This window comes from Xylaria bambusicola (genome assembly GCF_022495145.1).
Source record: "Xylaria bambusicola strain CBS 139988 unplaced genomic scaffold F5B22scaffold_74, whole genome shotgun sequence".
NCBI lineage: Eukaryota > Fungi > Ascomycota > Sordariomycetes > Xylariales > Xylariaceae > Xylaria > Xylaria bambusicola.
The window spans coordinates 160,817-182,849 of record NW_025953627.1 but is presented as its reverse complement, the minus strand read 5'-3'; the positions used below and the strand labels follow the sequence as shown (position 1 = coordinate 182,849).

At 48.2% G+C, this 22,033-nt stretch overlaps 9 protein-coding genes across 9 annotated transcripts; 5 read left to right on the top strand and 4 right to left on the bottom strand.

The window, feature by feature from the left end:
- Positions 1-2,913: 2,913 nt before the first annotated feature.
- F5B22DRAFT_527807 (uncharacterized protein) lies at positions 2,914-4,321 on the top strand. The gene has a single exon (XM_047972696.1). The coding sequence runs from the start codon at positions 2,999-3,001 to the stop codon at positions 4,235-4,237; it is 1,239 nt and encodes a 412-aa protein (XP_047825659.1). The 5' UTR covers positions 2,914-2,998; the 3' UTR covers positions 4,238-4,321.
- Positions 4,322-5,175: 854 nt separating this feature from the next.
- Positions 5,176-7,798, top strand: F5B22DRAFT_527814 (cytochrome P450 monooxygenase-like protein). Its single transcript, XM_047972697.1, has 3 exons — positions 5,176-5,710; positions 5,789-6,403; positions 6,490-7,798. Exons 1-3 carry the CDS (start codon positions 5,651-5,653, stop codon positions 7,432-7,434), a joined length of 1,620 nt encoding a protein of 539 aa, XP_047825658.1. The 5' UTR covers positions 5,176-5,650; the 3' UTR covers positions 7,435-7,798.
- A 1,362-nt stretch (positions 7,799-9,160) lies between these two features.
- On the top strand, positions 9,161-10,154 carry F5B22DRAFT_628103 (uncharacterized protein). Its single transcript, XM_047976389.1, has 2 exons — positions 9,161-9,988; positions 10,040-10,154. Exons 1-2 carry the CDS (start codon positions 9,192-9,194, stop codon positions 10,053-10,055), a joined length of 813 nt encoding a protein of 270 aa, XP_047825657.1. The 5' UTR covers positions 9,161-9,191; the 3' UTR covers positions 10,056-10,154.
- A 185-nt stretch (positions 10,155-10,339) lies between these two features.
- F5B22DRAFT_628102 (uncharacterized protein) lies at positions 10,340-11,576 on the bottom strand. Its single transcript, XM_047976388.1, has 2 exons — positions 11,460-11,576; positions 10,340-11,410 (listed from the first exon to the last, which is right to left on the bottom strand). Exon 2 carries the CDS (start codon positions 11,322-11,324, stop codon positions 10,461-10,463), a length of 864 nt encoding a protein of 287 aa, XP_047825656.1. The 5' UTR covers positions 11,325-11,410; positions 11,460-11,576; the 3' UTR covers positions 10,340-10,460.
- Positions 11,577-11,891: 315 nt separating this feature from the next.
- On the top strand, positions 11,892-12,680 carry F5B22DRAFT_639961 (haloacid dehalogenase; the record flags this gene model as incomplete). The annotated part of the gene is made up of 2 exons (XM_047977790.1): positions 11,892-12,063; positions 12,133-12,680. The coding sequence occupies 2 exons, from the start codon at positions 11,892-11,894 to the stop codon at positions 12,678-12,680; spliced, it is 720 nt and encodes a 239-aa protein (XP_047825655.1).
- A 67-nt stretch (positions 12,681-12,747) lies between these two features.
- Positions 12,748-14,124, bottom strand: F5B22DRAFT_527795 (class I glutamine amidotransferase-like protein). The gene is made up of 5 exons (XM_047972695.1): positions 13,831-14,124; positions 13,602-13,723; positions 13,118-13,549; positions 13,001-13,056; positions 12,748-12,930 (listed from the first exon to the last, which is right to left on the bottom strand). The coding sequence occupies exons 1-5, from the start codon at positions 13,919-13,921 to the stop codon at positions 12,816-12,818; spliced, it is 816 nt and encodes a 271-aa protein (XP_047825654.1). The 5' UTR covers positions 13,922-14,124; the 3' UTR covers positions 12,748-12,815.
- Positions 14,125-14,936: 812 nt separating this feature from the next.
- On the top strand, positions 14,937-16,877 carry F5B22DRAFT_527665 (uncharacterized protein). Its single transcript, XM_047972694.1, has 2 exons — positions 14,937-15,596; positions 15,673-16,877. Exons 1-2 carry the CDS (start codon positions 15,115-15,117, stop codon positions 16,817-16,819), a joined length of 1,629 nt encoding a protein of 542 aa, XP_047825653.1. The 5' UTR covers positions 14,937-15,114; the 3' UTR covers positions 16,820-16,877.
- F5B22DRAFT_527649 (alpha-L-fucosidase) lies at positions 16,877-19,584 on the bottom strand. Its single transcript, XM_047972693.1, has 3 exons — positions 19,416-19,584; positions 18,280-19,310; positions 16,877-18,207 (listed from the first exon to the last, which is right to left on the bottom strand). The coding sequence occupies exons 1-3, from the start codon at positions 19,488-19,490 to the stop codon at positions 16,935-16,937; spliced, it is 2,379 nt and encodes a 792-aa protein (XP_047825652.1). The 5' UTR covers positions 19,491-19,584; the 3' UTR covers positions 16,877-16,934.
- Positions 19,585-19,818: 234 nt separating this feature from the next.
- F5B22DRAFT_527565 (LysM domain-containing protein) lies at positions 19,819-21,738 on the bottom strand. The gene is made up of 2 exons (XM_047972689.1): positions 21,233-21,738; positions 19,819-21,158 (listed from the first exon to the last, which is right to left on the bottom strand). The coding sequence occupies exons 1-2, from the start codon at positions 21,455-21,457 to the stop codon at positions 20,313-20,315; spliced, it is 1,071 nt and encodes a 356-aa protein (XP_047825651.1). The 5' UTR covers positions 21,458-21,738; the 3' UTR covers positions 19,819-20,312.
- Between the last annotated feature and the right edge of the window lie 295 nt (positions 21,739-22,033).

Sequence of the window (22,033 nt, the reverse complement as noted above, 5' to 3'; positions counted from 1 at the left end):
TTATTTAATTTATTAATTAATATTTATAATAGGTTAATAAAGCTTAAAGGTTAATATAGGTTTATTTTTTAATAAAAATACCTTAAAGCTAATAATATAGGTATAATTTATTAATACCCTAAATATATACTATTGCTTAAATTAAAGTTTTAAATTAAACTATATAAATAATAACGCATCTCCCACTTAACCTGGCCACCCAATTAAGCTGGCCACCCCCTTAATCTATATAAAAATCTAATGTTTTAATCTATAATAACTTAACCAATACTGGGCCTACGATAAAATAATTAATACCATTAGATCCGTTATTTAATAAGGAATCCAGCGGTATTTTTTACTATTTTTTATAAAATTTATTAAGCGAGATATTAAGCAATACGCTAAAAGGGCGCTAGGCAAGGATTATTTTAACGCTTACTTTAGCGTATTGCTTAATAACTCCGCGAATATAAGTCGTAAAAATTAATAAAGGGTACCGTTAAATAGCTCTTTTTATTACAAATCTAATGGTATATTTTATTATTTTATAGGACTAGTATTCGTAGAGTTATTAAATTATCACATAATTAGCGCACCGACGTTTTTTGTATGGGCTAAGGGGGTGGCCAGGTCAATTGGGTGGCCAGGTCAAATGGGAGATACGTTAACTATAGTATAATAATACTTAAAATTAAAAGATATAGCAATAAAGAGGAATTAATTCTAAACAGAATAAGGGTAAAAAGTTATCGTAAAACCTAAACGCGGTTGCGTTATTAAGTAATGTTTAATTAGGTGGTTGGGAGTCAAAGCGCGTTTTAGGGTGCCTAGGGCCCTGGTCGTGACGGGGGGTGGTCGTGAGGCAGGGTTTTTGCTTAGGGCCGGGTTTCATCAGGATCGAAGAGAGACTCGCTTCGCTCGTGAAGTCCATTTGAGTAATGTTCTCCAGATTGCTGAAGTCGATCAGAGAAACCTTGATCTTATTCTTCCGTTCCGTCACCTCTTGCTTGGAAAGGTAGCTTGCTCTCTTCGGCGTGATGCCGGCTTGCATGTATTTGGCTAGGTAGGCTAATTGAGGCTACTGCCTGGACAAGTGTTTGACATGTGCTAGGTACGGTCTATCTCTATACGAAATACATGGTTAGACGGCGAGGAACTCACAAAGCAGACAAAGAGGCTGCGCTATCCAGAGAGTGTGGCGAAGAGGATATCGAGATTTAGAATCTACCTGTGCTCGATTAGGGACACGAGAAATATGAAACACTTATCACATACTTTCCCACATATTTTCTCTTGTGCCTCCTTGTTATAGATGGTCCCAACGTAATACGCATCTCCGACCTGAGGATTCCTCGTCACCTGAACGGCTCGACCGCCCTTTTTGTTTGGGTTGGTCGCTGTAGCCAGATTACCACCACCCGTACCCGCGCCCTACTGGAACCGACCGCCAGTGGACCCGGGGGGTGGCCATTGCCAGCCTTGATCAAGCCTGCTTTTCTCGAGGCCACGTGGCGTTTCGGAGCTCATTTTGAAGGCGGCTCGTGATTTCGTTGAAGCAAGAGAGGATGCATCTGAGGATGACGAGACGCCAAACACGTCTTCGTCCCTGGAAAGGTCTTTGCTATTCGAGAGCAAGCCCTGCAGCTGTCCCGGCCCCAGACTCCTCCAGTCCACCGCCGGCTCGATGGTCATCCTTTCTCTCGTCGTAGCCCCCAAAGTCTTGATCCATGATCGCTTTCCTTTGCCGTGAGCGTGTGAAGCCGTGAGGGCTATGCAGGGAATAATAATGTAGTAAGACCTATTGTGGCGAGCCACCTAGTGGCGTCCGCGCTGATCAACATTGTCACGACGGGTCGTTGTTGATGGTCACTTTCTGACAACAGAAACATCAAGGTAACCACATGTAGTCCACATTTGAGATTGGTAATAATCGTTGTTGGATTATGAACTAGGTCGTGAGGTTGTGGCCGAATACATTTACTCCTTATATTTGATGTATCCTTTGAATACCACGAACGCTCCAATCCTGCCAAGACTTTAAATGTCCAATCAGAACTTCTTGTACTTGTATCTTACTTAAACATATAATCACGGGTACGAATTAATACATCAGTTTTAGTGTCGTCTTAAGAGGGATTTAAGTATCAGTTATGTTGATCCACTAATAGGGACTGCAAGAGACATAGCACGTGATAAGACTGGGTCAGCAATATATTGGAGCGTTCGTGGTATTCAAAGGGATACCTACCTAATTTATGCAGATGCATAGGTAAGGTTTTATATACACGATATGGAAATATTAAAAGCCCCTTCATTGTAATATTAGGGTAGATACACTGACCTAACAATTAAATCCGTGCACATGATATTTCCCCACTAAAACCTATCATCTTTATAAGTAGATAACATATTTAATTCTTAATAAAAAAATTAAAAAAAAAAAAAATTAAAAATAAAAGTTTATATATTTAATTAATTAAAAATTAACTTTATATATTTCTTTCTATTTTATAAAGGGGTTATTAAAGTATATATATTGTAATATATATTAAAAGGGGTAGATTACCTGCAAAAATAGCGGTAATCGTATCATGATAAAATATTAATACATTTTAACGTTTAATTTCTTACCCATTTCTTCATTTTTAAAATAGAAAACTAGATGCACTTAATCTAATCATAATTAAATTCTATCCATTGAACTTTTATTTATTAAAGCTTAATGGTTGTAGTTTTATTTCATTGCAAAGATGGTGACTATTGCTGGATTTTGGTGAGGAAATATCGAGTGCACGGATTTAATTGTTAGGTGATTGTACCTGGCCAGGGAAATGGTACTAGCACGGGTGGCTGTATCCTAGAAGCCTTGTTATATGCATAATAGGTAGTTGAATGCATTAATGAAGTTTGAGCCCCTCCGCCACCTTCCCCTCTAGATTCCATCACAAACGCTCAGTGATTCTATATACACCATCTTCCCCTTCGCCACACACTTGGCCATATAAACTTGTAAATCATGGTACGCCACAAGAAAGATAACTTTCGGGGAGGAAAGAATGCCCCGCGATCGCGACCGAGGCCAGCGCGCCATGTTGACGATACCGAGCAACCCGACGATGCTCAGCCCCCTCCTTTCAAGGCTGCCTGTTGGGACTTGAACCATTGCGACCCGAAGCGCTGCTCCGGCAAGAAACTGATCAGGCTTGGTCTCATGCGCGACCTGCATCTCGGCCAGCGCCACAACGGCGTCATTATTACCCCCAACGGCAAGCACACCCTGTCGCCGGCCGATCGCGAGCTCATGGATCAGTATGGCGCTGCCGTCGTCGAGTGCTCATGGGCACGGACACAGGAGGTACAGTGGAACAAGGTCGGCGGCAAATGCGAACGCCTACTACCCTATCTCGTCGCTGCGAATACCGTCAATTACGGCAAACCCTATCGCTTGAACTGTGTCGAGGCCCTGGCCGCGTCTTTCTATATCTGCGGCCACCCAGACTGGGCTGAACAAGTCCTTCTTCCCTTCAACTACGGCGAATCGTTTCTCGCCATCAACTCGAAATTACTCAAGAAGTATGCTGCTTGCGAGGACGAGGATGCTATTAAGAGGACCGAAAAGGAATGGCTAGAACGCTTAGAGCGGGAACATGCCGAAAGCCGCGAGAATGACGATGACGATGATCTTTGGAAGGGAGGAAATGTGAATCGCAGGGCTATCATAGACTCTGACTCTGAAGAAGATGAGAATGGGAACAACGACGATGACGACAGCAACGATGATGATGATGAAGATGGCGAAAATGAAAGCGTGGATGGTATATACCTTGGAAAGAAACCTGCCCAATGGCCCAAACCAGGCGATACCATAGAGGATCCTAGAAGGGCGCAGAAAAAGAAGGATCCTTTTGATATAACAGACGACGAGGATGATGAGGCCGAGATGGAGGAGATTCGACGCAAGATCCTGGCGTCAAAGCCTTTCGCCGAGCCTGACGATCTTGACAAGAAACCTAAGCCAGAAGCCATTCCCCCTCCGCAGCCGCAGAAATACGAAGTCGATTTAGACATGCGACCTGACTCTGACAACGACAACTATTCGGACGTCGGCATCGACGATACATTTGATAACATCATCGATGCGACGCCATTAACTGATCGGACGGGCTTAGCGAAGCTGGAGAAGGAGAGACCCAAGGCAGCCATAACCACCCGCACATTTACATCGGGGGGCGCTACAGCACCTCGCAGGTGGTGATTAGATCAGAGCTCACTGCAAGTTTGTAACCACTAAATAGATCATTGATTGGAACATATGGTATACCCAATTAAGTAGGTGAGTACATGTAACTTGACCCTATCCCTTTCTCTGCTATCACCGAGGTCCCTGTAGCTCTCTATGTGTCTGTGACAGTGCAACAACTTTATGGAACTTCAAACCCTATGTCCAGACACTGGACTCCAAATTATGTTCCTTGACCAGCCAGCATTGCTCCGACGAATAAAATATGTATATATTATTATATACCATCAGCTTCTAAACCATCTGTCTGTCTTCATCCTTCTTGTCGCTTTGCAACGCGCTTTACGTAGCCAATTCTCCCGTATTTTCGCGTATATGGTAGGCTCTTTAGGATCAAGTTCCGAGTGTGATTGTTTATTGCAATCCCAAATATCTTTCGAGCACGCCAAAAGGATTATGTCGAGGCCATTAAAATAAATAATTAAAGGAACTAGGTATCCATATCATTTACTCTTTTCTGTTGCCTCCAGATGTTATTCTATATTCTACATTTAAGCCTGTGATACCTTCTCTGCCTGTTCGTTCTTCTATGCTATCGATTTTGGTATTCTAGCTATACTTACTTCCTCCGCACCCATCTCATGATACTTATCAATACTTGATCTACTTATTCCCCTTACTGTGCTCAAGAAGCACCAGTAAGCCGTCAAAGCGCCAGTCCAGGGACAAGTCTCACAGATTCTTAGTCATCCATTCCACAACCCCAATGTGCTGTCGCTAATCTCTTGGCAGTAACCATTACACCTGGACTTATCAGCATTGGCCCAACATAGTATGGTAGCTGACACCATGCTCAGCTGAAATTATGATTGTCTTAACCACTTGTCAGCAAGTTTACTACCTAACTCGGAGATGTGAGTACAGAGGGTCGAGCAGAAAAAAATCGCAGGCAAATGGTGTCGCTGGTAGATATCTGGGGGATCCTCATTCCTCCGCATTAAACCAGTCGCGCCCACGGCAGCTAGTTGCTCTGCATGCAGAAACTGAAGTAAGACAGCCGTAAATAGTGCCCGAAAGAAGTGGGCTTAGTCCCCGCTCTGTCTCCGGCTCGTCCTATCCCAAGCTACGCATTGTGATGCCGCGGTCTAGTAGACGGTGATGGAGGCTTGCATTGCCTATACACAGGAAGGGTATGAGAACGTATTGGTCGCTGGAACTGGTGACATATGTCGTGGACTAAGACATGTCATCCATGCCTCGTGCAGGTTTTCAGCTGCTCCCAATACGATATCCGTTTCCATCCTCCCAATTGGTGCGTACAAATAAGTTTAAATGTAAGTCATCCATATATTGCTTATAGACTGGCTTATTTCTTCCCTCACATTTTAAATCTGATAGTTCGATGACCCTCGCTACTAATGATTTGACATGTTGAGCTTCAGCTTCGCCAGTGGCCTAGTCGCCCTCTTGCTTTTACCACCCCTCGCTGTTCGTGATACAATCCGCCTCCACGACTCCAACTGGGTTCGTTTTGTTGCTGACTGCGGCCCTAACGATGAATTTTAGATAATTCTGAAGGGATTGTACAACATATTCCTCCATCCCTTGGCCAATAAGGTCCCGGGCCCTTTCTGGGCCCGATTTAGCGGGCTTCCCTCCTGGTACTATGCGTACCGCGGAGACCGTCACCTTTGGCTTCATAGGCAATTCAAGGCTTATGGTTATAGGGTCCGTATTGAGCCGAATACAGTATTGTTCTGCCATCCACAAGCCTATGATGCCATATACAGCATGAAAGCAAATGTGCGGAGGGGTCGTTTTTATGAAGCCTTGAAAAGAGATGTGAACGACACCAGTACTTTAACATGCATAGATGTCGCCGCCCATGCAAAGAAACGCCGGTGTCTAAATCTATGTTTTACTGAGAGGTCTATCCTCGCGGCTTGTCGCTTTGTTATTGCCCATGTGGACCGGTGGATTGATATAATCACGTCTGAAGATATCCAAGATGCCGACGAGTGGTCGCAGCCTTTGAATTTTTCTGACAAAGTTGACGCTCTTATCTTCGATATTACGTCTGATCTGAGCTTTGGAAAGTCCTTCAACATCAAGGAACCAGAAGACAACCCTTTCAAGGATATTCCACACAACATAGCAGAATGGCTGAAATTTCATTATCTGGTGAGTCCCTTATTCCCACTTCCACCCTCCTAGACCGTGGCCGAAAGAGCTTTTCTAGCCCCAAAAAATCTGATCTATTCGTTAAGATATCCCGTGTGCCATTTCTTGACCTTCTTCTCTGGCTCAAACCTCGCGGCCTTGACCGTTTGTTTGGTTTTATTGCCCCGCCTTCAGCCAAGCATTATGATCAGTTCGTCCAAGATAGTGTTACGAGCAGAATTGCCGTATACAGAGAACAAGACAAAGAACCTGAAGAGGAGGGGCGTCAAGACCTTTTTCATTTCTTGGCTGAGGCTCGAGATCCCAAAACTGGAACTGTTGCCTACGACGAAAATGAGCTTCGAGCCGAGTCTAATCTACTCCTCATTGCTGGATCAGACACAAGCTCTATCAGCCTCTCAGGCATCTTCTTTTACCTCACAGGCAACCAGCTGAAACTCAACAAGCTCATGGAAGAAATACGAACGACTTTCCAATCTCTGGATGACATTGTATACGGCCAGAGACTTCGATCTTGCACCTACTTGAGGGCTTGCATCGATGAAGGCATGCGGCTTACACCTCCCGGGCCATCTGAATTGCCACGTGAAGTACTCTCAGGCGGTATCGAAATCAAAGGGGAGTTTTACCCGGCGGGAACAATTGTCGGAACAACAAATTGGGCTAATTCTCGCAACCCTGAAGTGTACGAAGATCCCGATGTGTTTCGGCCAGAACGATGGATTGTAGACGAAGCAACTGGTGTGACCAAGGAAAGTGTTGCTCGAGCCAAGGCCGCCTTCCACCCGTTCTCGAGCGGGCCGGCCAGTTGTATTGGGCAGAATCTAGCTATGGCGGAAATTCAAATCACAATAGCCCGGACTTTATACCAACTAGATGTGCGAAGAGCGCCAGGGTCTACATTAGGCGGGGGTAGTCCTGAACTGGGCTGGGGTAGAACTGATCCTAATCAGTACCAATTAGTCGATGCTTATATTTCTCTACGGGAAGGGCCCGAAGTGCAGTTCAGAAGGAGAGGGTTCGGTGCCTGATGAGATAAGTCTCACTTCTTGTTCTTTCGCCCTCAGGCGAAGGGGAAAAAAAAAGTGCTCTCGTGGAAAGGCACGGATTCCTTGAAGGTTCTTCTTTCAACTAAGTTGTCAGAGGTTGGTGTTCCGGGAGTGAAGCTGGGTCGTAAGTAGGTAGCACCTAGGTAGTAGATAGGTCGAAGGTATGGGTAAGGGCTCAATGTTCTTGACTCCTGGGGCCCGTTGTCTCCTTATCTATTTGACTATTGAACTATCTCCACCCATTCTTCCCATTGACATCTGCCCTAGTGCTTCCTTGCCCCTGGCATAGGTACATAACAGAATATATTCATCAATAATTTCCCTTACTAACTAATCTCTACGGTTTCAATGAAAATAAGAGATGATCTTGGGCACTTAGGTTAAATGTCAAGCGAGAACAGGGGGATCCAGACTACACAGCATGAACAGCAGACAGGTAGCTTGGTCTAGGGCCAAGCTATTCATTCAATTGGGGAAAATGATCTCAACTGACAAAAAATACTGATCTAGAGGCGATTGGGCACATGAGAACAACATTCACAGAAACAGAAGATTGCAAAGATAGGTAAACCTAATCTAATAAGCTTAGTTCGGAGGAGTGCAGAAGCTTTCAAATGAGAACCTTAAGTCATATAGTAATTAGGTTTGATAATATCTTAAGATATTATTCAATGGTCCAACCTCAATATACGTACTTAAGCTAGATGATAAATACACGAATGTGATGTATCAATCAAAACATCGTAAAGGTTAACCTTCAGCTTTATTCAATAAGGATTCCTACCATTCACCCATTGTTGGTAACTAGTTAGCCTCCTCGGCTCCCCATCTTGTACCCTAATTCTCTATTGTTTATCATTATTGTGGCCATCTGTGCGCAAGATTGTTTGCTAGTGCAGTACATGGGAGGTATCTTCCATTCGCTTCGAAAATACAAGTGGAAGAAGGAAGAAATCACGCACATAAATGTTCAGTCGCATTTCTCTAGGTAACTCAGTTATCTAAACATTAACATCCTCATTAACTTTGCTTTCTTAAAAGAGTGATCCGCTGTGCGTCCCTCTGCGTTCCTGATATAACTGCTGGGTTTGTTCTCCTACTTCCCTCCTTGCTTCCTTCCTTCTTTCTTTCTTTCTAATGTTGATCTGTGACTACACATAATAAATCCTGTCCTCCTTGCGAAACCGCTGCTTCCTATGTACTCTTCTGAACAGAGGGCCGAGAAAAAGTTTTGACTTTGACTTGCAGGTCTGCTTTTGATTCCACCTGAGGGCGGTGTATTTCTTTACCGAAATCTTAATGTCTCTCATTTGTTATATTTGGATTGCACGAGGAACTGTCTGAACCTGTCCCACCATGGTTGGTACCCTCCCAGCTTGCACCATCATCTAGTTATTGTGTTTGTACTCACTCCGCCGGTCAGGATCCCAACGAGAACCCAACACCATCCACACATGCTGTAATTCCCTCCAACCAGGAGCCCAGTACCACAAGGTAAGCTTTCCGTGTCTCTCTCACCCAAGGCTATAATTTAGCAAGTGCTCACTTTCTTTAGAACTCGACCACCAAGGACTGGTGAGTTCCTTTGTGATCAGTGCGGACAAAAACTATCAAGAAGAGATGCTCTTATACGGCACGCCAGGATTGTGCATAACCAAGGCGAGCTCTACATATGCCAGGACACTCAGTGTGTCCATTCAAAAAGAAGCTTCAAGCGACGCCATGACTATATCCAGCACATGCGGAATGTCCACAATATCATCGTGCCCGCCCGCCCTAAATACGTTCGTGGCAATCAGGATCGCACAGTCACCCAGTACCGTGAACTCAAGCCAAAGCTTCAACATGAAGCTCGGAGAGACAGCCAGGGGCAGACATCGAGGGAACTTCCGCCCGCACCTGGACAAATAGAACCTGAACGAAGAATACCTCGATCCCAGGTTCCGACCACACTAGCCCAACCGGCCATGTCCCGACCAGCGCCAGTTCGACCACAGGTGTCCCAACTATTCTTACCCCAACCAGCTCTGTCTCGGTCAACAACGCCGCAACAGGTGCCCCCATACCAAATCCCACCACCTCTCCAGCCTCTGCCTCCACACGTACCCGACTTCTATTATACACATGGCCCTGCCTTCAGACCCGAAGTTTTGCAACATCCAGTGAATGCAGTCCCAAGAGTAATACCTGGGTTTCCCCCTGTCAACGCTCAACCACAAAACCCAGGTATTCGCCTTTCCATTGAACAGGTACGACGCTTGCGTGCAGCTCCCACTGCTCAAGACCAACAGGAGTTTCTTCTCGAGGTCGTTAGGGCCCAGGCTAGACACAGCGGAGATAATCAATTCGCTGAGCTCATGGCTGCGATGATACGACCTCATAGATTCCGGCAGCGCGGGCAGTCTTGTGCTGGACGGCACGGACTCACGGGTGCGCCAACCACCTCAGGGGTACAACCCCAGCCTACTGGGCACGGTGGCCCTGTTCAAGGGGGGCAGTTTGCTTCGTACCCTCCGCCGAACCATCACCTTTCTGGCTTGTAAAGTCATCATCATGACTATTGTACTTGGGGATTTGTGGTACTTACTGATATAGGTATCTAGTACGGCTGCTTGTTCTAGATCATTGGTATGTTCTAGCATAGCTGTTATGAGTTTGCGTTTCTTTCTTTCTTTCTTTGTGGAGTTTTCTGTTTGGGTGGCAGGTCTTGTGATAAGCACGAGCTTTCTAGAGAAATCCCGTTATAGGAGTTGGTGGGTTAGACTGTTGGCATACAAGACGGCGGTGCGGCGTTAAGATAGGTTTCAGGCATCTCTGCATTGCGACTCAGAAACATGCGAGGGCATTCAACCTCGATGACGCAGTGCATAGCTAGAAAGGTACTGAGCATGGGTAGACAGCGTCAATTCAGAACACTAGAGAAATGTCATCAATACAATGTATAACTTTATCTGATATCCTCATGTCCAAGATCTACAAACCGCGCAAGCATAGCACAATGCCTCGCTCTATCTTCCCTTCCACCTCAGTCTCCCGACCCAGTCAGCCCACCTCCTGACTTCGTCCTCAGCTAAAAGCAGCTCGACGGTATAATACCTGCGCGCAAGCTCCTCATGCGGCGCAAAGCGATGCACAAAGTGATGACAGGCACCACAAAGCCAGGCGACGTTCTGCAGATCGCACTCGCGATGCCAGCCGCGCCGCACAGCCTTAGCGTGCACGAAGCGCGGGATGAGGTGGTGATATGAGAGATTAATCCAGTCGCGACCACAGATCTCGCAGGCCTCGGCGCGCGTCGTGCTTGGTGCCGGAGGCGGCGTGGAAAGGCTTATGAGGAATGCCGTCAGCACTGGCGCGAGGAACTCGTTTATGCCTTGTTTCTGCTCGTGGGTTATTCCGTAGGCTGACAGCGACTCCGGGATGTCTGGGTCTAGGTTCGGCAGATGGGCAGACATGTCTGCGCCCGTTAAGGGCAGGATGAATTGTGCTTGCAGCTCTGGCGAGGCCATGTAGTCGTGGTAGTCGGCTGTCTTGAGCTCAGCTGGGAGACAGGCGAATGTCTCGGTCGCGATGTAATCTGTGAAGTCGGCAAGGTCGTCGCCTGGCACTGAGTTCTCTTTGAGCTCCACATGTGACTTTATAGATGGATCCGCAAGATCTGGGTGTTCGCCATTTAATCCGTGGTCTTCCCCGCCCGATGCCGAATTAACATGAGATGGAGTGGAGCTTAAAGTCTTCCTTTTGGGCTTGGTTTTAGTCCGACGACGGGGTTTAGCCTCTGGCTCTGAAATCTTCTCGAGGAGTGCAGTGGCGAGACAGTCCCGAAATACCTCGTAGTTCCTTTGCTGGTCCTCTGGTATAATTGTTGACATTTTGAATTTGGTACGGCCGCCGGTATTAGTGTAAGGACTAGACTACCGCGCGATGAGGTGGACTCGCCACTGCTTCAGCTATGATACTAAGATGCACAGTTAGCCAGTACCTTCAAGCTAGTCGTAACGCCTCACTGCTCGTTTTTGAAATCGGAAACTACCGGCCAAGCAAGATACTCTCGTCCTACTAAGATCGCAGAGTTGTGGCAGAAAGTGAAGCTATTCATACAGTTATTCGCTAAGCTGTGTGGATTTCATGGTGGATGTCAATCTTTCCGAAAAGAGTAAATAGCTACCCCGCAAGTTGCGACGTTGAGTGTCCAACTACTATCGCCACGAAATGTGGATGGCCCGTAAGACATCTAAAAAACGTCATCACTCTCATCGCATCCATATCCCACATATATACACCTCGTCTCTCCCATCGGCGTCGTAGGTGGTGGTCCTTGTAGCTTTCTAAGCTTAATCCCTAGCTTCCTTTCTGTCCGACTGAGTCACGTTCCGGTGCGCGTCATTCAGCCGCTCTACACTAAACTAGGTAACCAGTCTACAAACGTAACAGGAGCCATGGAATCCTCGGAGAAGGTCGTCATCGCTTTCGATCTGTACGGGACACTACTGTCCACCGATTCCATAGCCGATGAGTTAGCCACGATCTACGGAGGAGACAAAGCGCAATCCTTAGCGACAGTTTGGCGGCGATATCAACTCGAATACACGTGGAGGATCAACAGCATGGGTCGGTGAAGAATTGCCCTTACGTATCGCACGCCTCAGGAGAAGCACCCGTGGTTGACAAATGTCACAGGACAGTACAAGTCGTTCAGCGAAATCACCCGCAATGCACTTGCTCATGCTGTGGCTGAACATGGGTTGACCCTCGCCGTTAGCGACGCTGCTAGGCTCATGACTGCATATGACGCGCTCCATGTTTTCCCTGAGATCCCAGCAGCAATGAAATTGCTCCAGGGGAACAAGGACGCCGTGAGTGCGCACATATTCTCAAACGGCACTGATCAAATGGTCGGCAGCTCCATCCGTACTTCACCTGAATTGTCGCCTCATGCCGATATATTCCAGTCACTTATTACGGTCGATGGGCTGCGATGTTTTAAGCCGGACCCAAGGACATATGCACATCTAGTGGAGCAAAGTGGCAAGAAAGGCCACCCGGGAGACGTCTGGGTTGTAAGCGCAAATCCCTTCGACGTTGCCGGTGCTAAGGCCGCCGGTCTCAAGAGCGCCTTCATCGATCGTCAAGGCCAGGGCTGGATTGATCGACTAGACGAGATGTATATGCCTACACTGATTGCAGGCGGTGTGGATCAAGCAATCAAGTCTATTCTGAACTATTAGAGCCCCCTCTTGGGAGACAAGGGAGACTGGTAAGCAGGTAGTGAAACAATGGTATCTCCTAATAAGTCGTGACTTTCGTAACATCATAAATTCTACACCAGCCCGTCTGCTGAGCCTTACTGGTGCTATGTGGAATCATACTAGCTTGTGGAAACTTTCAAACAATTTAATTATCTCTTCAGCAAAAAGCACGGCATCGCCAGGGTACCGAGCGCTGATGTAGTTGTAATTCTCATCCTCAACAACGAATCTATCAAGTTGATCAGTAAAGTGTTACGTCATAGTCGGCTTGAGCCTGCTAGAGAACGGATTGCACATACGGACCGGGGTTTAGGGAAGACTTGAATTGAGCTGGGCTTGCGAGTGCCTTGGTTACCTGCCGATCTGTCAGAGACCAAGTCCAAAGGCTTGATGGACCACCTGGTATGAAAACTCACCGATTCCTGCACATTCTCGCTACCGTGGCCGAAGGTCTTGTAGTAGTCGCCGAGGAAAGCGCGCGTGCCCCAGTAAGCAGTTTTCTCGAATCGTGTGGGCAACGCTGTTGTCACACAATCGTGTATGATGCTGCGGCCGTTTGCATCTTTGGATTCGGACAAGACCATGACGCCATGGCACACGGCGGCGACAACTTTATGACTGGGCTTCTTTGTTTTGGGGAAGTAGTCAAGCATGAGCTTGTGGACGGTTGGGGACTCTATGACCTGACGAACGGACTTTTCGTGGCCACCTGGAAACAGGACAAGATCGTAGGGATCGAGCGAGAAATCAGGCGCTGACCACGAGAGAGGGTGGAGCATCTCTTCACTTTGCTGCATCTGTTTGTATTTGGCGACAACATCTTTCGTCGCGCCCTGTTTTTGGTGTGACTAGTGTTACTACGATTTAAACGACGCACATCAGATGATATATATCACTTACCAGAAGCTTCTGGGTGACACCTTGAAGCATCTTATTGTCGCACCGTGGGACTTGGCTGTTCTGGGTCGCGATACTGATCTCGTATCCGGCGGTCTTGAAAGCGGCCCAAGGCACTGCAGTTTCTATGGAGATTATTAGCCAGAGTTTCGCAGATAATCGCAAGGATAGGAACAATAGCAGCAATAGGTAGCAAACGACTGAAGGCCACTGTGGTGTTAGTGGTGCGCACCTGTTGGATCGTGGCCGTAATCAGCCATCATGATGATGACCTTGGGTGTCGCAATCGACGTCCCCGGGTTTATAATTTGCGGATCTTCCATGTCTCAGCACTGGGTTTCTTCAATTCAATTCTCGACAATTTTCTCTCTGCAGCGATCTAGGCGAGAAGTTGGTGTACTGTGAAGGTCACAGAAATTGGGCACGATCGAAGTTTGGTCGTTGTCAGTCAGATGTGTCGCAGATATACAGTTGATATCACTTCCACCAAGCTTCCGAGGCACAATAGGTACCTTAGGTAGTTAACGTGGGGTTGTTTTAGTTGCTTTAGCGGCCGTTTGGTGCCTTCCACTGCTAAATCCTAGGTCTTCCTCAGCACAGACTTGTCAGGCTGTGGCCGCACGACAATGCTTGCCCCATGCTCCATTGTTTCCCGCTTTCGATATCCCGGTCAATAATCCGACCAGATCCATCTGACATGTATTAAATTTAATCTTACTGTAGGTAAATTTCAGGTACCGTATGAACATTGAGAATACTTACAGCAAGTCCTGACTGTCCTGTCTGTCCTGTCTGTCCTGTAGGCGCCTATTCGAGATTTGGAGGTGCACTACGTCATTGGCTCAAACACCGACTACCTGCCTACATGTAGGTACCTACCTCCTATAAGTACATCCCTAGGTACTAGGTACATGTAGTGGGAGGTAGGCACTTGGCTGAGCCACCATCGTGGCAGGGCTCGGCAGAGCCGTGGCAGAGTCGTGACACATGCCCTGGCACACTTCAAGTTACTTGGTGCTCGGCACATCTTAGCCGTGCAACATTCATTCATACTCCATCTAGTTACCTGCTTACAGTAGGCATCACCCCCAAAATGCTTACTTACCCCCCGGTGCACATGTGTGCGTACGCCTGATGAAGACCGGTCAGCTGAACGCATTTCAGCCAACAAAATGTTGAGGCTCTCGACCTATTTTGTAACTAATCATGGTCCTGCCATGTGAGCCGCTTCAGATGCGATCATGTCAGATCCCAAAAGGGATAGTTCTGATGAATAGTAACCGTCCAAGATGCCAAGCCAAATCCAACAATCGATGGCGGGCCAACACTGTCATCCTCGTTTCGCCTTGTGAGGTATAAAGAACTAGGTTAACCCGTAGCAGCCTTCTGACGCACCATCATGGCCGCTGCATTTGTGTCTCTTCCCTCTTCCCTCTTCCCTCCTCCTGCTTATCTCTAGTCTCTCTAAGGAATTACACGGCAGTCAGTTGGTAGGTGGTTTGGCAGCCTTGTCGCAATGACCGACGGCGAGAGCAGCAAGCCCGCCGAGGGCCATACTCAGTTCTTCGGCTCTCAAGTCGGCGGAGAGTCGGTCATCAATTACAGCTATACTGATCTGCCCTGGAAACTCGTCGCCTACGATATCAAGTACTTTTTCACTTTCGCCTGGGCACTTCCCTGGATTGTGTGGCCCATAAGGCCTTGCGAAGGCGGCCATTTCGACGAGCTATCTTTTACCCCCGATAACATTTGGTGTATGTCGATACACATAGTTCTCTTCGTACTGCAGCTTTTATTCCTCATTTTATTACCCGTCGCCTTCATCCTCCCCGTTTATTTGTTCCTAGCTGCACTCGGTCTTTTTTTCCTTGTCAACGGGCTGCTCTGTCGTTGTTTGAATGGAAAAACCATCATGTACGAGTCGGATCCAAAATATGCTCCGGCTCTGGCTGAACATCAGCACGAGCAGTGGGTCTTCTTGAATGGAGTTGCGGTAGGGTGCGTTCAATCCCCAGTGCAGTGCGACATCCGTAGGGATATGGCTTAGGTAGTGTAGCTAATTATCATGCTCTAGCGAGGCCTGGTTAAAGAGTAACATCAACCGTTTGGCTCTCACCTTCAAGCGACCCGTTCTAGGTATACATAATCGCACTGATGGCATCATATTCGACGTGATCGAATGCCTCATTCAGAGAAACTTTGGTTATGCGACCAGCGACGTTCGGCTGGCGTATAAGATCCTCAAGGAGAAACTCTATAATCCTCAATATTCCAAAGTTGTGTTCATTCTGCACTCCCAGGGTGGCGTTGAAGGGGGGCTTGTCTTAGATTGGCTTCTGCAGGAATTGCCTCAGGATCTGCTCGCCAAGCTCGAGGTTTACACTTTTGGCAGCGCTGCCAATCACTTCAACAACCCGCACCGTCATATACAGTCTCAAGAGGAAGAGATCAAGCATCCTGACGCAAGAATCCCGGTACCCGAGGTAATCGCCAATATTCCGATCACTGACTCGCCCATCCAAATTAAGACACCGTCACTACGAAGCAAACCATCCAATGCTTCGGATTTGCCCCCTGAAGGTACGAGTCACCCGCAACCCTTGGCTGCCGTTGCCAACGGTGCGGGAGCCTCACTACAGCGAACTCATACGATCCCCGCTTCCGATAGGGTTATCGGTTACGTAGAGCATTATGCCCATACGACTGACTTTGTTGCAATCTGGGGCCTTTTGCACTTTGTCACCAATGAGCGAGCATCACCCGAAATACCGCGTTTCGTAGGTCGTGTGTTTAGCCGCGTTTCTTCTCGTGGAGGACATCAATTTTGCCAACATTACCTGAACGGAATGTTTCCCCTAGCTCAAAATGAGGATGGAGAGTTCACGGGTTGTGCGGAGCGCAATGACTTCATGGATAGTGCTGTTGAGATTGCCAAGAAGGGAACCGAGAAGGTGAATGTTCGTGAAGGGTTGGAGAACAGCTGGGCCATGATCGGGCTTGCTGGAAATCCCGACAGTGCAATTCCATCTGAAGTAGCAGTCCATGGCAGTTTTTACGGAAGTTTTCATGGGAGTCTTCGGGGGAGGAGCATCCATAGTGACAACGAAGACTTATTTGATGGAACGGTTAAGGTGAGGCATCTCAGTCGTCTGTGGCAGTATAGGAATGGACGAAGTCCACCCGAAATTTCCCAAGGCTTGGTTAGAGGAGCGACTTTGTAATTAATGTAGCAGGGTTCAGTGTTGTCACATTGCCTTTTGGGGAGGCTCAGCAGTCCCTAAACGGGGGCGATTGATACCCGGAATCTGTCGGGATATGTTGAATCCTTGATGGATTTCACGCGTACTTAATTTTGAATACCCAACAAAACTCATCGTCTTCTAACAAATTATCCTCCAATTTGATAGTCAAGATTCTTAGACCCTCGCTGCTAGTCATATTCCACACTAGATTTTCGCCACCCTTAACCGATAATAGACTAACCTTGTCGCCTTTTAGAATCGGCAGCGGCGCCGGCACTTTAACCATGCCGTTGTCAAGTACAGGCCTCTGCAGGAACAGAATGTAAAATGCGTCATCCTTCTGCGTGAAGCGGACATCAAGCCCGGCCTCTTTTATCTCAGTCTGGACGAACCAGTACGTCGTATTGAACAGCGCTTCTCCATGCGACCTAATCCATCTTCCCGCCTCGCGGAGACTATCTACTTCAGGCTTCACAATAGTCCCATCGGCACGGGGACCAATATCAAGTAGCAGATTCCCATTTTTTGATACGACATCCACGAGTGTGTGGATGAGCGTGCTAGCATTCATGTACGCTTCATCAGGCGTCGCAGCGTTATATCCGTAACTATACGGGTCCATGCCCATATTACTCTCCCATTTGCGCGTTTGCGCGGATGAAAACGTCGCATATTCAGGGGTATCGAAGTCTGCTGCCTGCGCGACGCCGCATCGCGAGTTGATCGCCACCTGCCGGTTCACAGCGCGTGTGGCAGTCCACCATTCAGCAGCAAACACAGCTGTTGTGTTGGCCGCGCCTATATCGCACCACATGATGTCCGTCTCATAATCGGTTGCCAGAATCCTCATCTGCGGGAGCATGACGTCGGAGATGAAGTCATCTACGGGTATATGTCCCGTGTAGGGCTCAATAGCACCAGTATAGGGGTTCAGGGGTAATACCCCCGGCCAAGAGTTCGTTCCTGGCACGGAATCGGCAGGCAGCTGGTCAAACCCGTACGGACCGAAGTCCGGGTTATACCACTCCGGCAGCGAGAAGTACGTCCCTCGGCGGAGCGAAGGCTGATACTCGGCGGCGGCGTCGAAGAGTTCTCGCAAGAGATCGCGCTTCGGACCGTAATGTGTCGAGGACCGATTACTCGTTAAGCCAGTGTCGAAAAGGGCAAAGCCGTCGTGGTGTTTTGATGTGATGACGAAGTACTGCGCTCCGGCCTCCGCAAACAAATCCACCCATGCCTTCGGGTCGAACCTGGATGCTGTAAAGTCCGGGAACGTGTCGTCGTAAGCCCACTCTGGTCCGTATGTGCGAAGCCTGTAGGAGTAAAATCCGGAGGGGTCCGCCTGAGGGTGATGCGTAGAGTACCACCTATAACATCATCTTGTTAGACCAGGTGTCTAGAGCGACATATAGTTACAAGATTGCAGCATTGATACTTACCAGAACCATTCTGCATAACTCTCGTAGGGTGTCGAGTTCCCCCAGCCTGTGACAGCATATACGCCCCAGTGAATGAAGATGCCAAATTTAGCACCGTTAAACCATTCAGGCGATTCGTGCCGCGCAAGGTTGTCCAACTCAGATGTCCACTCTGTCAAGCCAATCTTCATTTTAGGAAAGTCGAACACCTGCCGGCCAGTCTTGCCATCAATGATTACTGAGACGTTCACTGGTGCATTTGGGGATCCCGACACTCCAATTTTAACAATCTTCTGGTCGCCCGGGCAAAGCCTTTTCAGGGTCCCTGTCTTCGTAGTGGCAAAACCCTCTCCATCAAGCCTAACCGTAATCCCAGGTCCAGCGACACATTCCTCACCGGCATTGTTAATCGTGACTTCAACGATCTGCTCGCCGATCTCAAACCACTTCTGCGTCGGCCTCACAACCTGAACAGCCACTGACGCCTTCTCCGCGCAAATCGAGAGGGCAAAGACATGTAGCCTGCCATTTTCATCGGATGCGTCTGGCAAAGCAATAGAGCGCAGGGTTTTCCCTGGGAGGAGCGGCGCTGTGCGCTCGAAAATATGACTTGTGTTCCAGTTGACGCCGGAGGGCGTGAAACGGAACGGGAAGATGATCTCGCCCCTATTCAGAGTGAGCCAGCTGAACCAATCTAGCGATCGGAGCTCGTAGCTCGAGGTAGAGCCGTCTGTGTAGACAAACGTGACGTTTCCCGCTGCCGTATAGAACTCCTTGTCTCCAGACACCAGGAACGAGGCGGAGAACGCTCGGCGCGCGACATCGTTTGGAACTTGGATGATTTGGCCGGCGCTTATCACATTATCTGGAATCTCCTCACCTGTATACCCCGGAAACGAATATACGATGCCCGTTGTGAGGGATTTATAGTACGGTGTGTGTGCTGGATCTGGTGGGGGATACGACTGTCCAAGCCCGTCGAATGAGACCTCCCCTGGATAAGTCCCGAATGCCTTGCTGTTGAAGGATGAGGATATGTCTATTGGGATTGACTAGTTATTTGTTAATACCGCATACTTGCTTTTGTTCAGCCTCCGGACATTCTGGGTTGCTCCACGAGTGTCCAATGAGTAGTGACTTGGGGAGTATTTACACACCCTAGAAAAGGCAGCGGGGATAAAAGAGACCCCCAAAAGATACAAGCACGACAACAACTTCTTACGTGACGCCATTTTCAATCCTTACGCGTATAAACTTAGCTCAGCTTTAAGGAGTTTCAATCTTACAATGAACTTGCACTCTACAAGACAGTCATTCTAATTCTCCATCGTCGCAAAAAGCTAGCCCCTGTCCCCGCACGCACCGCAATAAAGCCCGAAGCTGTCATATAGTAACATTATGGCCCCAAATAGAGATGAAGCCTGTTGCAATTCTTTGATAGCGCGGTCGGTTATCGCTCTCGGCGGGGAGATACCCCGAGGATACGACCCGACACGTCATTACTGCCAAGCTCAAGAATCTCTAGTAACTTGACATTTCTAGATCAGCATTGTATTTAAAAATCTTCTTCACGCAATGGGAAGAAACTTGAGGGTGATTGCTAGGGCTCTCCTGAAGCCCTAGTATTTTGAGTATGACAATAATAGGGCGTGCCAGGGGCACCTGTGACTCGAGGTCCAAACCTCTGAGCCACCGAACTTCCGTTATAGCCTCTGAGGGCGATGTATTCAGCCCTCAGTTTGGAGAGTGTTACAGTTGACGATCTCTTGGATTGCCAGACAACAGAGCCTCCTGCGATCTTGGCCAAATCCCGTAGCGATACAAGTATTCTAGCAAGCAGGAAGTAATGTTGTGGCAACTTAACAAAGGCTTATTAGATGATATTGAGATTGAGTTGAATAACATACACTCGTATTACATTACAGACATCCATGACAATAGCTAATGATTATCATAAGTTCAATCGATACAGGCGCGTACAAGATTCGCATTTCCGCTACCGGATTATCTCCTATTACAATAATACGCTAACCAGAATTCTCCGACCTGGTTAACTAGAGACCAACACAAGCATACGTGTTAGCCCAGAGACCGCCACAAGATGTCCCGCCAACCGCCGGGTTCCACTTGATGAAGTCGGCCTCGCTGATTCCATACTGCTTGGCGATTGTTGCGCACGTCTGGTCACGCTGGACAAAGTGGAACTTGCGGCAGTTGCCCACCATTCCGCTCTGCGTCGGCGTTGGGGTCGTGATACCGTTGCCTGCAGTGGTTGTCGGCTTCTTGGTTGTAGTAGTCGCCGGTTCGTGACCTATGATGGACACGCATGCATATGCGTTCGCCCAGAGCCCAGAGCACGTCGATCCCACGGCCTTGTTCCATGCCTGGAACTGGGCGGTGGTGATTCCATTCTTTGCGGCTACTACATCGCAGCTCTCATCCTTTTGGACGAAGTAGAACTTGTCGCAATTGTCGACGATGTCGGGCTGGGTGGGCTGGGGGGTTGTGATGCCGTTGCCGGGGTTGGTGGAAGTAGGGGTGGGCGTTGCTGTGGTCACAGGCGACGGCTCGTGGCCGATAATGGAAACACAGACGTAAGCGTTGGCCCAAAGCCCGCCGCACGTGTCTCCAATTAAGGGGTTCCAAGTGAGGAACTGCTCAAGAGTGATGCCGTGGCTTGTAGCGATAACTTGACAGCCGACATCCTTGGGCACGAAGTAAAAGGCATCACAGTTATCTACCATGCCCGGTTGGATGGGCTGTGGAGTAGTGATACCATTGCTGGGCTGGGTAGGCGTTGACGAGTCCGACGAAGTTGTCGGGGCCGGTTCGTCAGTGGTCTCGACGCAGTATGACTTCTGAACCTCAAAATTGGTGCAGTCAGGGGCAAGGCTAGGATTCTGCGAGGCATTAGCATTACGATGGCATAGCAAAGACGCAAGCAGGTTGCTCAGTTCGAGCAAGGGTGGCCTACCCAGCGAAGAAAATCCGCCAACGTGATGCCCCAGTTCTTGGGAATATCAGTACACTTAGTGGCAGCGCCGGCGTTGTCGATCCAATAACTACAATATTTTGTGGTATTGGGATCATAGGGATACTTTGGCGTTGAGCCACGGGCCGCGATCGGTGGTGCGGCTAGCGCATGTACGCCAAGGTCGCCAGCGGCGAGAGCCAGGAAGAACGAGAGTCTTGGAAGCATGATCGGTAACAAGCAGCGTTGATGCGGGAGGCAACAGATGAGAGAACAACCGGCTAGGTGTGTCTTTTGGAAGAGCTGATGGCTACCTACCTAGGCTTTCTTTTGAGACATCGATGATGGCGCAGACTTTGATTTATAGACGCATCGACAGGATCACATCGTGCCTGTGTCAAACATAGTAGATCTTGGCAGAGGCGCTGGCATTGCTGGCATCACGGGCATCACTCTGAGCAAAAACTTCGCATCCCTTTCATGCGAACTCCCGAATTTACAACTCGGAACTTGCCAGCACATGAATACATTGTGTAGAGGCATCTCATGATATCGTGCATGGTCGCGTGACGTTAAAATTAGAAGCGCATGTCATCTAGGAAATTGCCAATGCCTTGAACACATCTAGAATCGTATAGCCCTTTCTCTATCGCTTCATACCTGCGCGAGCCGTCCAGGAACTCACGTAAGATTGAGGTAGCGGTCCGGATGAATTGAAAGTATTAGTCAGAATCGAGAGAAAATCGGGAATAAGCCCGGTCACCTTGACTAATTCCGAACTTCAAGAACCATGGATCGCGCTAT

What these genes read in the sequence shown, in the direction of transcription:
- F5B22DRAFT_527807 (XM_047972696.1), top strand. Translation starts at nt 2,999, where the DNA reads ATGGTACGCCACAAGAAAGATAACTTTCGGGGAGGAAAGAATGCCCCG.
- F5B22DRAFT_527814 (XM_047972697.1), top strand. Translation starts at nt 5,651, where the DNA reads ATGTTGAGCTTCAGCTTCGCCAGTGGCCTAGTCGCCCTCTTGCTTTTA. An exon ending in TGCTTTTACCACCCCTCGCT is followed by an intron (nt 5,711 to 5,788) that starts GTTCGTGATACA and finishes GATGAATTTTAG; the next exon opens with ATAATTCTGAAGGGATTGTA. An exon ending in GGCTGAAATTTCATTATCTG is followed by an intron (nt 6,404 to 6,489) that starts GTGAGTCCCTTA and finishes CTATTCGTTAAG; the next exon opens with ATATCCCGTGTGCCATTTCT.
- F5B22DRAFT_628103 (XM_047976389.1), top strand. Translation starts at nt 9,192, where the DNA reads ATGCGGAATGTCCACAATATCATCGTGCCCGCCCGCCCTAAATACGTT.
- F5B22DRAFT_628102 (XM_047976388.1), bottom strand. Translation starts at nt 11,324, where the DNA reads ATGTCAACAATTATACCAGAGGACCAGCAAAGGAACTACGAGGTATTT.
- F5B22DRAFT_527795 (XM_047972695.1), bottom strand. Translation starts at nt 13,921, where the DNA reads ATGGAAGATCCGCAAATTATAAACCCGGGGACGTCGATTGCGACACCC. An exon ending in TTACGGCCACGATCCAACAG is followed by an intron (nt 13,724 to 13,830) that starts GTGCGCACCACT and finishes TAATCTCCATAG; the next exon opens with AAACTGCAGTGCCTTGGGCC. An exon ending in GTGTCACCCAGAAGCTTCTG is followed by an intron (nt 13,550 to 13,601) that starts GTAAGTGATATA and finishes TAGTAACACTAG; the next exon opens with TCACACCAAAAACAGGGCGC.
- F5B22DRAFT_527665 (XM_047972694.1), top strand. Translation starts at nt 15,115, where the DNA reads ATGACCGACGGCGAGAGCAGCAAGCCCGCCGAGGGCCATACTCAGTTC. An exon ending in TTGAATGGAGTTGCGGTAGG is followed by an intron (nt 15,597 to 15,672) that starts GTGCGTTCAATC and finishes ATCATGCTCTAG; the next exon opens with CGAGGCCTGGTTAAAGAGTA.
- F5B22DRAFT_527649 (XM_047972693.1), bottom strand. Translation starts at nt 19,490, where the DNA reads ATGGCGTCACGTAAGAAGTTGTTGTCGTGCTTGTATCTTTTGGGGGTC. An exon ending in TCCCCGCTGCCTTTTCTAGG is followed by an intron (nt 19,311 to 19,415) that starts GTGTGTAAATAC and finishes ACAAATAACTAG; the next exon opens with TCAATCCCAATAGACATATC. An exon ending in AGTTATGCAGAATGGTTCTG is followed by an intron (nt 18,208 to 18,279) that starts GTAAGTATCAAT and finishes ATGATGTTATAG; the next exon opens with GTGGTACTCTACGCATCACC.
- F5B22DRAFT_527565 (XM_047972689.1), bottom strand. Translation starts at nt 21,457, where the DNA reads ATGCTTCCAAGACTCTCGTTCTTCCTGGCTCTCGCCGCTGGCGACCTT. An exon ending in TGGCGGATTTTCTTCGCTGG is followed by an intron (nt 21,159 to 21,232) that starts GTAGGCCACCCT and finishes AATGCCTCGCAG; the next exon opens with AATCCTAGCCTTGCCCCTGA.